General features: G+C 40.1%; 1 protein-coding gene across 1 annotated transcript; it reads left to right on the plus strand.

The window, feature by feature from the left end:
* Nucleotides 1–10,012: 10,012 nt before the first annotated feature.
* Nucleotides 10,013–15,428, plus strand: LOC149045052 (uncharacterized). Its single transcript, XM_089205828.1, has 3 exons — nucleotides 10,013–11,179; nucleotides 11,363–12,014; nucleotides 15,325–15,428. Exons 1-3 carry the CDS (start codon nucleotides 10,013–10,015, stop codon nucleotides 15,426–15,428), a joined length of 1,923 nt encoding a protein of 640 aa, XP_089061954.1.
* The last annotated feature ends 2,722 nt before the right edge of the window (nucleotides 15,429–18,150 follow it).

Genomic DNA, 18,150 nt, shown 5'->3' on the forward strand with positions numbered 1-18,150 from the left:
GCTGTTTGCCACTCAAATTAAAGTTTTTTTCTTTTTTTAGTCCAAAACTGCGATGCCCTCACCTTTTTTCGCACTGGAAACGGTTTTCAGCTGTTCGAGGCAAATTACGTTGCTTTAACTTAAATCTGAACCACAACAACATTTTTGCTTTACGCTGGTAATTTACGCTCTTTTCAGCTCTATCGCACCCAAAACCCTTTTTGTGCTTGTTTGCTGTTGTTATGCAGTTTCTACTTTTCTTGAAAAGAAACTACTTTTCAGGCCTTTTTTGGGCCGAGTGACTGATTTTAGCTCAATCTGACTAAAAAGAAATTTTTTTCTATTTTGTTGCTAAATTACGCTGTTTTAAGGTTTTTGTAGCACCAAAAGAGGTCTTGGCCGGTTTGCAGCTTAACCACGCTAATTCTAGCTTTTTGCCACTCAAATAAAAGTTTTTTTCTGTTTTAGTCCAAAACGGCAATGTCCTCCCCTTTTTTATCCACTGGAAACGGTTTTCATCTGTTCGAGGCCAATTACGTTGTTTTAACTTAAATCTGAAGCACAACAACATTTTTGCTTTACGCTGTTCTTATCCAGTTTTTTCCTTCTTTCAACGAAAACTGCTCTCCTGGCCTTTTTTGGGGCCAATTGATTGACTTTAGCTCAATGTGACTAAAAAGAACGTTTTTCCTCTTTAGTTGCTAAATTACGCTCTTTTCAGCTTTTTTGTACTGGAGACAGGTTTTGGTGTTCTTACAGGTAATCAGAATAATTGTAACTTTATCTCACTCCAAAGAATGTTTTTGTCGTTTTCTTGCTAAATTACGGGGTTGTCAGGTTTTTTTTGCACCGAAAAAGGTCTTCGCCTGTTTGCTGCTTTATCACGCTTATTCTAGCTGTTTGCCACTCAAATAAAAGTTTTTTTCCTGTTTTAGTCCAAAACTGCAATGTCCTCACCTTTTTTCGCACTGGAAACGGTTTTCAGCTGTTGGAGGCGAATTACGTTGTTTTAACTTAAATCTGAAGCACAACAACATTTTTGCTTTACGCTGGTTATTTACGCTCTTTTCAGCTCTATCGCACCCAAAACCCTTTTTGTGCTTGTTTGCTGTTGTTATACAGTTTCTACTTTTCTTGAACAGAAACTGCTTTTCTGGTCTTTTTTGGGCCAAGTGACTGATTTTAGCTCGATCTGACTTAAAAGAACGTTTTGCTGTTTTGTTGCTAAACTACGCTGTTTTCAGCTTTTTTGCACTGCAGAGAGGTGTTGCTCCCTTTGCAGGTAATGACGGTGATTCTAACGTTCTCTCACTGCAAAGAATGTTTTTGTGGTTTTGTTGCTAAATTACGGTGTTGTCAGGTTTATTTTGCACCGAATAAGGTCTTCGCCTGTTTGGGGCTATATCACGATAACTTTACCTGTTTCTCAGTCAAATGAAAGTGCTTTCCTGTTTTAGCCCACAACTGCAATGTCCTCACCTTTTTTCGCACTGAAAACGGTTTTCGGCTGTTGGAAGCTAATCTCGTTCTGTTAACTTAAATCTGAACCACAAGAACATTTTGGCTTTCCGCTGGTAATTTACGTTCTTTTCAGCTCTATCGCACTGCAAACATTTTTTGTGCTTCTTTGCTGTTGTTATAAACATTTTACCTTCATTGAACAAAACCTGCTTTCCTGGCCTTTTTGTTGCCAATTGACTGATTTTAGCTCAATCTGACTAAAAAAAACGTTTTTGCTGTTTTGTTGCTAAATTACGCTGTTTTGAGCTTTTTTGCACTGGAAAAAGATTTTGGTTTTTTTGCAGGTAATCACGATGATTCTAACTTTCTCTCACTCTAAAGAATGTTTTTGTGTTTTTGTTGCTAAATTACGGGGTTGTCAGGTTTTTTTTGCACCGAAAAAGGTCTCCGCCTGTTTGCTGCTTTATCACGCTTATTCTAGCTGTTTGCCACTCAAATAAAAGTTTTTTTCCTGTTTTAGTCCAAAACTGCAATGTCCTCACCTTTTTTCGCACTGGAAACGGTTTTCAGCTGTTGGAGGCGAATTACGTTGTTTTAACTTAAATCTGAAGCACAACAACATTTTTGCTTTACGCTGGTTATTTACGCTCTTTTCAGCTCTATCGCACCCAAAACCCTTTTTGTGCTTGTTTGCTGTTGTTATACAGTTTCTACTTTTCTTGAACAGAAACTGCTTTTCTGGTCTTTTTTGGGCCAAGTGACTGATCTTAGCTCGATCTGACTTAAAAGAACGTTTTGCTGTTTTGTTGCTAAACTACGCTGTTTTCAGCTTTTTTGCACTGCAGAGCGGTGTTGCTCCCTTTGCAGGTAATGACGGTGATTCTAACGTTCTCTCACTGCAAAGAATGTTTTTGTGGTTTTGTTGCTAAATTACGGTGTTGTCAGGTTTACTTTGCACCGAATAAGGTCTTCGCCTGTTTGGGGCTATATCACGATAACTTTACCTGTTTCTCAGTCAAATGAAAGTGCTTTCCTGTTTTAGCCCACAACTGCAATGTCCTCACCTTTTTTCGCACTGAAAACGGTTTTCGGCTGTTCGAAGCTAATCACGTTCTGTTAACTTAAATCTGAACCACAAGAACATTTTGGCTTTCCGCTGGTAATTTACGTTCTTTTCAGCTCTATCGCACTGCAAACATTTTTTGTGCTTCTTTGCTGTTGTTATAAACATTTTACCTTTATTGAAAAAAAACTGCTTTCCTGGCTTTTTTGTTGCCAATTGACTGATTTTAGCTCAATCTGACTAAAAAGAACGTTTTTGCTGTTTTGTTGCTAAATTACGCTGTTTTGAGCTTTTTTGCACTGGAAAAAGATTTTGGTTTTTTGCAGGTAATCACGATGATTCTAACTTTCTCTCACTCTAAAGAATGTTTTCGTGGTTTTGTTGCTAAATTACGGGGTTGTCAGGTTTTTTTTGCACCGAAAAAGGTCTCCGCCTGTTTGCTGCTTTATCACGCTTATTCTAGCTTTTTGCCACTCAAATTAAAGTTTTTTCCCTGTTTTAGTTCAAAACTGCAATGCCCTCACCTTTTTTCGCACTGGAAACGGTTTTCAGCTGTTCGAGGCAAATTACGTTGCTTTAACTTAAATCTGAACCACAACAACATTTTTGCTTTACGCTGGTAATTTACGCTCTTTTCAGCTCTATCGCACCCAAAACCCTTTTTGTGCTCGTTTGCTGTTGTTATGCAGTTTCTACTTTTCTTGAAAAGAAACTACTTTTCTGGCCTTTTTTGGGGCAAGTGACTGATTTTAGCTCAATCTGACTAAAAAGAAAGTTTTTTCTATTTTGTTGCTAAATCACGCTGTTTTCAGCTTTTTTGCACTGGAGAGAGGTTTTGGTCTCTTTGCAGGTAATCACGATGATTTAACTTGCTCTCACTCCAAAGAATGTCTTTGTGGTTTTGTTGCTAAATTATGGTGTTCTTAGTTTCTTTTTTCACCGAAAAAGGTCTTTGCCTGTTTGCAGCTATATCACGCTAACTCTAGCTGTTTCTCACTCTAATAAAAGTGTTTTCCTGTTTTAGTCCAGAATTGCAATGTCCTCCCCTTTTTTCGCAATGAAAACGGTTTTCGGCTGTTCGAAGCTAATCACGTTCTGCTAACTTAAAACTGAAGCACAACAATATTTTTGCTTTTTGCTGGTAATTTACACTGTTTTCAGCTTAATCGTACCCAAAACCTTTTGGATGCTTGTTTGCTGTTCTTATCCAGTTTTTACTTTCTTTGAACGAAAACTGCTTTCCTGGCGTTTTCCGGGCCAATTGACTGATTTTAGCTCAATGTGACTAAAAAGAACGTTTTTGCTCTTAAGTTGCTAAATTACGCTGTTTTCAGCTTTTTTGCACTGCAGAGATAGAGCTGAAAAGAGCGAAAATTACGAGCGTAAAGCAAAAATGTTGTTGTGGTTTAGATGTAAGTTAAAACAACGTGATTCGCTTCGAACAGCTGAAAACAATTTCCAGTGCGAAAAAAGGTGAGGACATTGCAGTTTTGGACTAAAACAGGAAAAAACTTTTATTTGAGTGGCAAACAGCTAGAATTAGCGTGGTTAAGCTGCAAACCGGCCAAGACCTCTTTTGGTGCAGAAAAACGTGAGAAGAGCGTAATTTAGCAACAAAACAACAAAAACATTCTTTGGAGTGAGATAAAGTGAGAATCATCGTGATTACCTGGAAAAAGACCAAAGCCTCTATGCAGTGCAAAAAAGCTGAAAACAGTGTAATTTAGCAACAAATCAGCAAAAACCTTCTTTTTAGTCAGATTGAAAAGAGGCCAGGAAGGCAGTTTTTGTTCAAGGAAGGTAAAAACTGCATAACAACAGCCAAGAAGCAAAAAAAGCGTTTCCAGTGCGATAGAGCTGAAAAGAGCGTAAATTACCAGTGAAAAGTTAAAATATTGTTGTGGTTTAGATTAAGGTTAACAGAACGTGATTAGCCTCGAACAGCTGAAAACCGTTTCCAGTGCGAAAAAAGGTGAGGACATTGCAGTTTTGGACTAAAACAAGAAAGAACTTTCATTTCAGTGAGAAACAGCTAGAATTTGCGTGATAAATCCGCAAACAGGCGAAGACCTTTTTCGATGCAAAAAAACCTAACAACAGCTCAATTTAGAAACAAAACGACAAAAACATTCTTTGGAGTGAGATAAAGTTGGAATCATACTGATTATCTGCAGAAAGACCAAGGAGTAGCTGCAAACAGGCGAAAACCTTTTGCGAGTGCGAAAGAGCTGAAAATAGAGATGATTTTAGATATATGAAGTTCATATGTTTGCACTGCTGTGAAGAGATGATATTAAGACATCCACGCAGCTAAGAACAGTACTGAAACGAGTAGTTGATAATAGGATCTATGGAAAATTCAGGCCCGTACAGGAGTTGAAGCGGTGCAGGGCTCTGCCAACTGAGGTAACAAGCCAACTTTTTTCAGGTCCTATTATCAACTGCTCGTTTCAATAGAGTTCTCAGCTGGGACGATCTCCTAATATCATCTCTTTACCGCAGTGCAAATATATGAACTTCACATATCTAAAATCGTCATTCATTACTTGGATGGTTTATTTGGACCCAACACATTGACCATCTCCAAGTTGGCCTGTTAGCTCAGTGGGTAGGGCGCTGCACCGGTATCAGTAGTGTTCTTAGCTGCGAGGATCTCTTAATATCAACATCTGAAAAAAGCCTAATTTAGCACCAAAACAGCAGAAACGTTCTTTTGAGGGAGATGTGACTAAATCAGCGTGATTAGCTGCAGACAGGGAAGATCGTCATTCAGTGCAAAAAAAAAAAAGAGTATTGAATAAAGCACAATTTCGCAAGAAAACAACAAAAACGTTCTTTTCAGTGAGATCAAGCTAAAATCAGTCAATTAGCTGGAAAGGGGCAAAAAACCAATTTATGTAAGTATCTTGGCTGGTTTTGACTATTTAGCCAGTCGAATCAATTAAAATAGTTTGACTATTTTAGCTACTTCACTTAGTTCAGCTAGATTCTGCAGTTTCTGTGGCTTATTCCTCGAAGTTAATTTAACCAATTGAGATAGATTGTGCGATTTTCCTCAGGTGACTTTAGTTTGACTTTTAAACCAAATGAAGTATTTGAGCTAGATTGTTGAAATTGTGCGGTTGACCTGAATACTATAGTAATTTTCTTCAGTTGAAGCACTGAAGGTAGTTAAACCATATAAACTACTTCGACCACTTAAGTCAGATTGTGAAGTTTGGACTGTTGATCCTCAAAGCCTTGAAGATAGTTTCACCATGTTAACTACTTCGACCAAATAGATAGATTGTGCGATTTGTGCAGTTTAACTGTTATTGCCCTAATGACATTTAGCCCGTTGAGCCATTAAGGCGACATTAAGGCGACTTAGATTGACCATTTGAAGCTCTCTAACCAGTTGACAAAGATTCTGTAGACTGTGCAGTTCTGCTGTTTGCAATAGTTTCACTATTTTACCGTTTGAACTATTTAACCTTCTTATGCATTTTGTCCGGTTGACCTTTTCTTGGCTAGTTTGATCATTTGAACCCCTACAACCAACGGAGATAGCATTGTTGAATTTGTGTATTTAGCTATCTTCGCCGACTTGACTATATCAAAGTTTTTTACTAGTTAATTAAACTATCCAAAACAGTAAAACTGCACAAATTGCACAGTTTATCTCGACTGGTTGAATAAGTTCAAATGTTCAAACTAGCTTAAACTGTTGAAGGGGACAAAATGCATTGCGAGCTTTATAGGTTCGACCGCACAGACTCCTCAATCTAGTTTAACTGGTTAAAATTTTGAAATAATCAACCTAGCAAAAACAGGGAGAGTGCACCATTTGCACTATCTATGTCAAATGGTCCATGTAGTTCAAATGGTCACACTCGATTCATTGATTTACACGCAAAGAAGATGCATAAGTAGCTTAATAGGATCAACTGCAGGAACTGCACGATCACGCTTCAATAGTCAAGGTAGCTAAGACACTAACTGCACAATTTTCACAAATTGCACAATCTATCTTGATTGATAAAGCTTTTTCAAATGGCCAGACGCTATCTTAAAATGACTCAACCCGTCGAATGGTCAATCTCGGTAAGACAGTCGGATTCCAGTAAATACTAAGGATTATAAAAAATAAAAAAGTAATAAAAAAAGGCCGGCGCAAAATTACTGCGCAACAATAACAAAGAATACCTGATATCTGGTGAATGTGCTTAAAAGGCCCTAAGTGTAATGCTTCCATCTTAAATAGTCAAACCACTAAAGGTAGATTGTGCAGTTTGTGCGATGGAACCATTTCGGCTAGTTATGCATTTTGTGCAGTTGGACCATTTCAACTACTTGAACCAATTGAGAAAGATGCTGCAATCTGTGCAGTTTGACTTTGTTTACTGGTTTGACTATTTTACAAGTCGAATCAATGAAAATACTTTGATTGTTTTAAATACTTCAAGAAACTAAGCTAGATCGCGCAGTTTGCACCGTTCATTGATTGAAGCTAATTTGACCATTAAAAGTACTCCAACCGGTTGAGACAGATCGTGCAACTTTTCTTGGTTGACCTTTTACTGTTAAACCATTTGAACCATTTCAGCTCAATTGTTCAGATTGTGCAGTTAATACCAATTAAGCTAATTATGGATTTTGTCCAATCGAACCGTTTAGGCTTCTTTTACCATGTGATTTACTTTCACTAATTAAAATAACTTTTCCAATTTGTACAGTTTATTTGTGTTTGCTTACTTGACTAATTAAGCAGTTGAAGCATTTAAGCTGACTAATAATTCCATTGCGCAAACCGCACAGTCTATCCCAAGTGGTTTAACTAGTTAGGATAGTACTATAGTGCTTGGGGCTTTAAACGCATACTCACCAGATATCTGTCTTGTTATTATTGTGCCATTATTCAAGGCTGGTTTTTTCATGTCATATTTATCATTTCCTGGAATCCATATGCTATCACGTCCCTGAAAGATCGCCACCTTGTCGTGGTCGGCGGGCTTGAGTGCCTTTGGTGCCTTTGACAGAGCTATGCCGGCAGGAGCTTCGTCTCCTGGTAGGGCCACCTAAGCAGGAAAGGTCCGAGGGTAGAGGTCCAACGAAACGCAATCCTCTGGTCCTCCAGGATAGGGGGTTGGGCAGAGGGCTAACAACTTTGTCCCATAAAACTCCCATGTTACGGAAACGACAATAAAGAAAATCCACACTACCGGGCAAGACGGGCTTTTAGAGTCATCCAAAGATACTCTTATGAATGACCGTGGTTAAAGCCGAAAGGAAGCCGCTGACAGGAAGATGGAAGTCTTGAGTGCCAAATGCAAGACCGGCATTGGATTCTGGAATGTAAAAGCTATGCACGAGACAGGAAAGCTGGCACAAGCCACGACTGAGATGAGACGCTACAACCTACAAGTCCTTTGAATCAGTGAGAGCAAAGGGACACGTTCTGGCAGTCACAAAACCATCACAGGAGAGGCAATTCTATATTCCGGAAGAGATCACCAGCGCCATAAAGGACCAGCCATCATCCGCAAGAAAGATCTCGAGGAGTGCCTGCTGGAGTGGAAGCCAATCAAAAGCAGGCTCCTAAAAGTGAGATTCAAAGGGAGACACATCAACACAACTATCATCCAGTGTTACACACCAACAAACGACAGTAAGTAAGACAACGAAGAGCTTGAATCAGAACTGGAGAACACACCGCGTCGTGCGATGAAGATTTTGATGGGAGATCTCGAGGCAAATGTTGGAAATGACAACAGGAACTACGAAAGGGCCATGGGGAGAGAAGCATGTGGCACCATGAAGGACAATGGAGAGAGGCTACTGGACATCTAGACCGCCTTTGATTTTGTCATTGGAGGGACGCTCTTTCCACACTGAGACGTCCACAAGCCTAATTTTGGCACACAATGTTTCTACTGTTTTGTTAGTAAATTTCGCTTTTTCCAAATTTTTTTGCACTGAATAAAAAATTTAGCCTTTTTGAAGCTAGTCACGCTGATTCTAGCTAGACCTCAATCAAAAGAACGTTTTTTTGCTCTTTTGGGTCCAAATTACACTCTTACAAGACTTTTTTCACGGCATAAAGGTTCTGGCCTGTTTTCAGCTAATCACGCTGATTCCAGCTATGTTTCACGCAAAAAAATGTTTTTGTTGTTGTGGTGCTAAATTGCGCTGTGTTCAGCTTTTTCGCACTGGAAACGGTTTTCGCCTATTTGAAGCTTTCCCCATTGATTCCAACTATATCTCACTCAAAAGAAAATTTTTGCTTTTTCGCCGCTGTATTTCAGCTGTATTGCACCTAGAACCTTTTTTGTGCTGGTTTCCTGGATTTACGCACTTTTTTTTCTTCCTTGAACCAAAACCGGTGTTCTGGCCTTTTTGCAGACAATTGACTGATTTTAGCTAAATCTCACTCAAAACAAAAAACGTTTTTGCTGTTTCGGTTCAAAATTACGCCGTTTTAAATTTTGTTTTTTTTCCAACTGCATGAAGACTGTCGCCTGTTTCCAGCTCATTACGCTGTTTTAAGCTATATCTCAATCATAACAACTTTTTTTTTTGCTTCTGTGCTGCTAAATTAGGCCCTTTTTCGCTTAATCGTACCGAAAACCCTCTTTGTGCATGTTCGCTTATACCCTTTTCAGCTTTTTTGCAATGCATAAAGGTTTTTTTTTAACCTGTTTACAGCTTATCACCCTGGTTCTAGCTATACGTCGCTCAAAAAAGAACGCTTTTGCTCTTTTGGGTCCAAATTACACTGTTCTCAGCCTTTCTGCACTGCATAAAGGGTTTTCGCCCGTTTGCAGCTTATCACGCTGCCTCTCGCTATATCTCACTCATAAGAACGTTTTTTTGCTGTTGTGGCGCTACATTGCGCTGTGTTCAGCTTTTTCGCACTGGAAACGGTTTTTGCCTGTTTGGAGCTAATCGCGCTGTTTTAAGCTGTTTTGGTTCTTTACTACCCTATTTTCAGCTTTTCTGCACTTGAAAAAGGTTTTCGCCTGTTTTTTTTTTTTTTTGGTGCTTAATAACGCTCCTTTCGGCTCTATCACGCGGAAAGGATTTTTCGCTTAGTTGCCGTTGAATTTAGCTGGCCCTACTTTTATTACACCGAAAGAGGTTTTCTGCCTGCTTGTAGCTAGTTACATTCATTTCAGCTTTATCTCGCTCAAAACGTTTGTTCTGTTGTTAGCCGCCGAGTTTCGCTATTTTTTTTAGCTTTATTACACAGAAAGCAAACACGTTCTTTTTAGTAAGATAAAAGTAAGATAAGCTCAATTAGCTGCTGATATGCGGAAACCGTTTATCAGTACTTCATTCATTCTTTTTGCCCAAGAATGCTACAATTGTCGCTGTGGGGGGGCTGAAAGTCCTTGGCTTTTCAAACATATTTTATCCAAGTTTACTACTCCTAAATTTAGAGTTCGCCGGCCGGTGGTGTTGTGGGGCGTCCATGGTCTAACCTTGCTTGCAGTACCGGAGAAATATATCACGCTAGATATCACTATAGATATGGACGTAGAGTCACAACCGGGTCCAGAGATAGACCGGAGTTTCGGAGGAGTTAATAAGAACTACCCGATGTTAATGCGAACTAAGCCAGCGTCTTTGAAATGCTCTGAACTCTTGTCTCTCCGAAACAAAGCTTTCAAGCCATCTCCGGCCGTTCTATCTCAGTTCAAGTCACTCGGCATTCTGAGATACCGTGGGCAACATAGTGCTCGAATCTCACGATCCATCTCAACCAAGAAAATCCCGGTGATGCAAGGCCGCCGTTTCATCGAGGCTGAAGGTCGGAAAGTGGATCGGAGTAACTTAATTAACATTCCGCGTGTCAACACAACCGACAAAACATCCACCTCTAAATCAAAGGGTTTCGCTGTCCCAAAATGTTTGTTTACGAACATTTGTGGTTTGTCGAAAACAAAAAGTCGTGTACGAGCACCTGTGGCGCTTGAGGCTGACCTGAGATCTCAGGATATTGATGTGTGTATTGTCAGTGAAACTCATCTTTCCACTAATATGCCGGACGCCGTGGTGAATATCCCAAATTACAATGTGTTCAGGCGGGACAGAGGTTGGGCAGACTTGGACAAAAGAAAAAAAGGGGGTGTTGCGGTCTATGTGAGAGACAGTCTTAAAGTCTTGGATGTCTATCGGTCCAATTTATATGAATTTATTGCTTTAACAGTGCAGTTGCCGTCCGATCACATTATGCTAATTTGCGGCCTGTATAATCCTCCCAAGCATAGCTACCGGGATCTCGACTTAATTAATTATATAATATCTTTTGTGGACCTTGTGTTGAACAAACACCCAGAAGCGGCTATTGTCTGTGGTGGCGATGTAAATCGTTTGGATATGCAAGAATTTAAGGCTTTGTCTGGCTGGGATTTCGTGGTTGATTTTCCCACGCGGGGTAACGCGTGCTTGGATAACTGTATGACCAACCGAGCGGATCTGTTCGGTCAAGCATATTCCATACATATGCTTATTAAGACAGACCATGAAGGCTTTGTTTTACCGGCGGGATTAAAGCTTAAACCTATGCGCCGCAAAGTTCTTGTGCGGGACTGTAGGGAACATCGGAAACAGTCATTTTATATGGCACTCACTGCGCTGGACTGGAGTGACGTCCTCAATGAGGTGGACATAAACAAGGCGGTCGAGGTGCTTGAGGTAAAGATTCGTGCAGTGATGAATAAGTTTATGCCGCAAAAATCTGTACGCATGTCATCGCGTGACCCAGTTTGGATGTCCCCATTAGTCAAGTGTATGCTGAGGACTAAGTCCCATATATCTTTAAAGAATAAGGAACGCCTGTCTTTATTTAATAAGCGCATTTCTGAGCTGATAACCGAGAACAGAAGAAAACTGGCTGCCATTGGTAGCGGTGAGTGGTGGAAGGGCGTGGACGCCCTATCGCAGCGTCGCAGGTCATCGTTGATAAATTTGGACAAGAACTCTCTAGTTCGTCTGAACGACTACTTCGCCAACCTGTGCTATGATGACACTTACGTTAGACCTAGTGATATGGATATCCCGGACAGTGTAAAGCCCCCGAAAATATCTGAGCGGTGTGTCTGGAATACCTTAGTTCATGTAAAGAAAACCGCAACGGGACCAGACGACCTCCCGTACTGGATCTGGAAAGACTGTGCTGAGCTACCCACACCAATCGTCACTCACGTTTGGAATCTGTCGCTGTCTACTCATACATGGCCAGACTCCTGGAAAAGGGCAAATGTTAATCCTCTCCCCAAAGTGAACATGCCTATAGAGGACTCAGACTACCGTGGTATTAATGTTACTCCCGTTATTGCCCGGTTGTTTGAGAAGGTCGTGTATCGTACACAAGCACAGTCAGTCATTGAGAGCAACCTGAGCCACACCCAATTTGCATATAGACAGGCGGGTAGTTGCACAAATGCCTTGCTCGCTATCCAGCACCAGACATACAAGTATTTAGATAGTAGTGACTATAGCGCAGTGCGAATTTTTACCATGGACTTCAGTAAGGCTTTCGATTTTGTGAACCATGCTATTTTGTCTGCCAAACTGAAACAGCTACCTCTAAATCCGTACATTATCAATTGGTATCATAGTTTCCTCTATGCAAGACAACAACGTGTTGTTAGTTATAATTTTTTAGGACAGTGGAAACTTGTCAATAGAGGAACCACACAAGGTAGTGTAAGCGGACCGTATCTTTTTAATATATTTTTGAACGATTTGGAGATTTTTTTTAATGGTTGCCCTGTGCTTTTTAAATATGCCGATGATTCCACTATTCTTTCGCCTATCACTAGGAATAGTGACCCGTCTGCCGACTTAGTAGGACAGTTCTTAACATGGTGTAAAGACAATAGAATGGTCTGCAACCCTTGCAAATGTAAAGAGCTGGTTGTTAGAAAGAAAAATCATAATGTACTCTACTCTCCAATTAATAATATTCCCCAATGTAATAGCTTCGTTTTACTAGGAGTAACTTTACAGAGTGATGGAAAATTTGATGAGCATGTAAGAACTAAGCTTGTCAAAGCAAACAAGTGTTTACACGTCCTACGAACATTGAGAAAGGGACATTACTCTCAGGCAGAGATTGATCATCTTTTTATATCGATTGTTTTGGCTAATTTTAGCTATGCACTTTCAGTCTATGGGGTATCTGAGTCCGATCTTACGGTTGTACAAAATTTTTTAGACCGATGTCATAAACGCGGTTTTATCTCATTTCCAGTTTTTATCAAGAACCTTTTAAACAAACAAGACAGAAACATTTTGAAGAAACTAAAATCAACGGATTGCCACCCCCTGAAAGATATCATTCCTGTCCAAAAGACATATCTACACAATCTCAGGAAAAAAGGCTGCGCGCGCCCGAAAATTAATACACAGCGCTTTATGAACACATTTGTAAACAGGTTGATATTTAAGCTCCATTTATTGTAATGATATACTTTTTAATTCATAATATGTATGTAGATTTCTGTAGTTTTTTCAATTCATTGTAACATAAGATATGTAGTTTTATCTTATGATGGAATAAAGACTTTAAGTAAGTACGATAAAATGTTTTAATGCGATAAGGTTAAAAAAACAGGATAATTTAGCAAAAAAAGGGCGAAACCGTTGTTTTTTTCCATTACATAAAGCTCTAAACAGCCAATTGAGCCAACTCACGTACTTTCTGCGTTTTGCGCAGTTGAACTTTCTCCGCGTTTTATAACTTTCTTCAGTTCAACTGTATTCGCTAGTTTGACTTTTTAACCAGTTAAACTATTTATGGTAGTTATGCTTTTTGTCCGATTAAACCCTATCCCCAAGCTAGTTTGACCATTTATACTGCTTGAACCAATGAAGATAGTTTGTCCAATTTGCGCATTTTAACTGTGTTCCCTTGTTTGACTATTTGACCACTTGAATCAATTTGCCCCGTTTGACCATTTGGACTACTGGATTCAATTAAGCTACATTGCACAGATAGTGCTGTTGAATCATTTGACCCAGTTATGCATCTTGTTCAATTGAATTGTTAAATCTGGTTGTGAATTTTGTGCAGTTAAAGCATTAAGGCTAGTGTCATTTAACGGCCTTAACCAATTAAGATTGCTTGTAAAAATTTGAGCGACTTGACGGTTTTCGCTAGTTTGACTATTTAAACCAGTGAAATAAACGAAGCCCTTTAACCGATTAAGCTAGTTTGACCATTTTAACTAGCTGAACTTATTAAGGGAGGTTGTGCAGTTTAACCATTCAACCTAGTTATGCATTTTGTTCAGTTCAATGTTTTTAGCTAGTTTGACCATGACTACTTAAACAATTCAATACAGATTGTGTTATTTCTGCAGTTTTGCTGTTTTGCTAGTTTGATTATCTAGCCAGGTCAAACAGTTGAGCTTGATTGAAAAGTTTGTGCAGTTGAAGCTGTTAAGTTGGGTATGCATTTTGTCCCTGCAACAATTTTAGGTGGTTTGACCATTTGAACAAGTCTAACCAGTGAAGCGAGATTTTGCGGTTTTTGCAGGTTTACTGCTTTTTTGCACAATTAACACAACCTACGTCAACAGTTTAGACTAGTTCTATTGGTCAATCAAGCTTGAACTGTTGTGCATAGTTATGCATTTTGTCCACTTAAACAAGTTAAGCTTCATGGACCATTTGAACCAGTCTAACCAGTTGACGTAGCTTTAGGGTTCAAAAGGTTAAATGTCCATCGAGCGACAACAGTTGAATTGCACAAATTGGACAATCCATCGTAATTGGTGGAAGTGGTTCATATGGTCAAACTAGCTTAAAGGCTTTAGCCGGACAAAATGCTTAGCTTAATTGGATCAACTGCACAAGCTACACAATCCAGCTTAATTGGTCGAAGTATGTGACGTGGTTAAATACGTTTTGCTTCAATTGAAAAACAATGGATAACTAGCCTAATCAATTCAACTTCACAACCTGGACAATCTAGTTGAAATGGTTAACCTGGTTTCAGTCAAACTGAGGTCGTCTGAAAAAAATTGCACCATCTATCCAACTGGTTAAAGTGACGGTCAGACAAGCCAAGCCAAGCCAAGCCAAGCCAAGCCAAGCCAAGCCAAGCCAGTCAAACTGCACGGGTTGCAAAATCTTTTCTAATGGGTTGAAGTAGTTCAAATGGTCAAACTGTGTATAACTAGTTTAAATGTTTCCATTGCGTAAACTGCACTATCTAGCTTAATCGGTTTAACTAATTAAGATAATCAAAGTAGCGGAAAGAGTAAAAGTGCACAAATTGCACCATCTATCTGAAATGGTTGATGTGGTTCAAATGCTCAGACCGGGTTAATTGGTTCAACTGGACAAAATGAATAACTTTGCTCGATAGGGTCAACTGCACAAACCGCACAATCAAGCTAAATTGTTTAAACTCGTTAAATAGTCAAAGTAGCCAAGACAGTTAAAATGCACAAAGTAGTTCACATGGTTTAACTAGCCTTAATGCTTCTGCTGAATTAAGCTTTTTAAGCTTTATCGCAAGGCAAAAAATTTCCTCCGCTTTTGCAACAAATGACGCTCATTTCAGGTTCATCTCACTCAAAACGTTGTTTCGCTTCTCTGCACTTGAATTATGCTGTTTTAACCTTTATCGTACCGAAAACAAATTTTGTATAAGCATATATTATAATGGGTATATTTACAGGAGATCATGGCAAATTAGGTACAATTGTGGAAGGTGTTGAAGGAGTAGCAGGGCCACTAGTACCAAAAAAATTAATAAAAAAAATTGATAAAAACATTCAGAAAACAGTATTTTGTATAAGCATATATTATAATGGGTATATTTACAGGAGATCACAACAAACTAGATACAATTGTGGAAGGTGTTGAAGGAGTAGCAGGGCCACTAGTACCAAAAGGTGATAAGGGTGATACTGGCCTAGAAGGAAATTAAGATGATACAGGCCTTAAAGGAGATACTGGTGCAAGAGGACTAGGGGAGATAAGGGTGGCAAGGGAGAAACTGATGCACAAGGCTTCAAGGGTTCTACTGGTTCACAGGGGCCACCTGGTAGAGGTGGAGCTGGATCTCAGGGTCCTAAAAGTGGCATAGAAGTGGCATAGAAGATACTGGAGCACTAGGACCAGAAGGAGATACCGGTCCACAGGTTCCAAAAGGTGACAAAGAAGATACCGCTCCTCAAGGTCTTAGGGTGGTAAAGATGACATTGGTGTTAGAAGTCGAAAAGGTTATAGAAGGTGTGTGCGTCCTGCTCGGCTTCTGTGATGAGCAGTCGCCGCTGCTGGTCCATCATCGGAGCATCAGTGCCAACTATATATCTGACACACAGCAGCCTGATGATCTTATAGACTTTGCGTTGCTCTCCCCTACTTGCTGCATCTTCTGCCTGGCTTGGTGGGTCGTTTATGTGGCTCTGCTTCTCTGTTCTTGCCATCATCTTCACTGTTCGGTTCGCTTCCATCCATTGTTGCTTGTATCTCTCCTTCAGTCGCTCTGATTTGGCCTTCAAGACTTTCATCTTGAGAATTCTTCTCTTCTCAATGGTCTGCCAGCTATCCTCTGAGATCCACTCCTTCCTCTTTCTCTGCTTTGTTCCAGGAAAGGCCTTGCAGGTCTGCTCGTAGGCTATCTTAAGCTGTTGCCACTTTGTATTGATGTCTTCCGAACCTTCCAACGTCTGGTCTTCAGCATCCGCTCATACCTGGAGCTTATTTCTCAGCTGTAGTGTGACGGCAGTCTTAAGTTTTAGGTCTCGCAGCTTCTCCACGTCAGAGTCAGTGTTGTCGCCCTCTCAAACTTAATCTGGTCTTCCTCAGCTTCAACTTCAGTTTAGGGGTCACAAGATGGTGGTGACTTCCCGCATCAGCTCCTCTTCTCACTTTGACGTCTTGGCAGTGATCGCCTCCACATCCCGTTGACCATCAGGTTGTCAACCTGGTTCTTGTCTTTTCTATTGGGAAAGTAACCTTTCAGCCATTGGACGTCTCGATGTGGGAAGAGCGTCCCTCCAGTGACAAAATCTAAGGTGGTGTATATGTCTAGTAGCCTATTTCCACTGTCGTTTATGGTGATATCCTTCTCTCCCCGTGGCCCTATCGTAGTTTCTGTCATTTCCAAATTTTGCATTGAGATCTTACATCACAATCTTCATCTCGTCACGTGGTTCTGCAGTTCTGCTTGAAGCAGTTCGTGAAGGTGTCCTTGCCTTCTTCGTCACTGTCCTTTGTTGGTGCTTAACGCTGGATGATAGTTGTGTTGATGTGTCTCCCTTTCAATCTCACTTGATCGGCTTCAACTCCATCGGGCACTTCTCAAGACCCTTCTTGAAGATAATGGCTATTCCCTCACGGTGCTGGTCATCTCTTCCGGAATATAGCACTGTCTCTCCTGTGTTGGTTTTGTGTCTGCCTGAACCTGTCAATCTGCTATCGCTAATTCCAAGAACGTGTAGGTTGTAATGTCTCATCTCAGCATCTCAGCTGTGGCTTGGCTCGCTTTCCTGTCTCGTATATAGTTCTTCCTTCCAGAATCAAATTCTGGTCTTCCATTTGGCGCTCAAGGCTTCCATCTTCCTGTCAACCATTTCCTTTCGGCTTTGACCACTGTCATTCATACCAGTATCTTTTGATAACTCTGAAAGTCCGTCTCGTCTGGTGGTGTTGATTTTCTTCGTTGCCCTTTCCGTAACATGGGTGTTTAAGGGGACAGGAATGCTAGCCTTGTGCCCAACCCCCTGTACTGAAGGACCATTGGATTGTGCTTCGTCGGACTTGTACCCTTTGACTTGTTTGGCTTGGGTGGCCCTACCAGGAGACGAAGCTCTCGCCGCCATAGCTCTAGGGGTCTCCGAAGCACTCAAGCCCGCCAACGACGACAAGATGGCGATCCTCGGGGTTGATATAGCATGTGGATTCCAGGAAAGGATGAATATTATATGAAAAAGCCAGCGCCAGATTACCACGCAATAATGAGACAGAATCACTGATATCTGGTGAATGCGCGTTAAAAACCTTAAGTACCATGCTACTATCTTAACTAGTTAGAGAACTTAGGCTAGATTGTGGGGTTTGTGCTAAGGGACCATTTAAGCTAGCTATGCATTTTGTATAGCTGAACCATCTCAACTACCTCAACTAATTAAGAAAGGTGGTGGAATCTGTGCAGTTTAACTGTCTTCCGTGGATTGACTATGTAACAAGTCGAATCAATTAAAATAGTTTGAATATTTAAAATACTCCAAGAAACTTAGCTACCTTAAATGTTTTAACTGCTTTAATTAGTCAAACAAGTAAACAAAAATAAACTACAAATTGCCAAAGTTATTTTAATTGGTGGAAGTAAATCACATGATCAAAGAAGCATAAATAGTTCAATTAGACAAAAATGCATCATTAGCTTAATTGGCTCAGCTGCACAATCTAAACAATTTAGCTGGAATGGTTCAAATAGGTTAACAGTAAGAGGTCAACTGAGAAAAATTGCACAACGTATCTCAACCGGTTAGGGTACTCTAAATGGTCCAATTAACTTCAACTAATGAACTGTGCAAACTGCAAAATCTACCTAAGTTCTTGAAGTATTAAAAATAGTCAAACTATTTAAGTTGATTTTACTTGTAAAATAGTCAAACCTGTGAAAATAGTTAAACTGCACA

Source organism: Pocillopora damicornis, chromosome 5 (assembly GCF_964200805.1).
Source record: "Pocillopora damicornis chromosome 5, jaPocDami1.2, whole genome shotgun sequence".
Lineage (NCBI taxonomy): Eukaryota > Metazoa > Cnidaria > Anthozoa > Scleractinia > Pocilloporidae > Pocillopora > Pocillopora damicornis.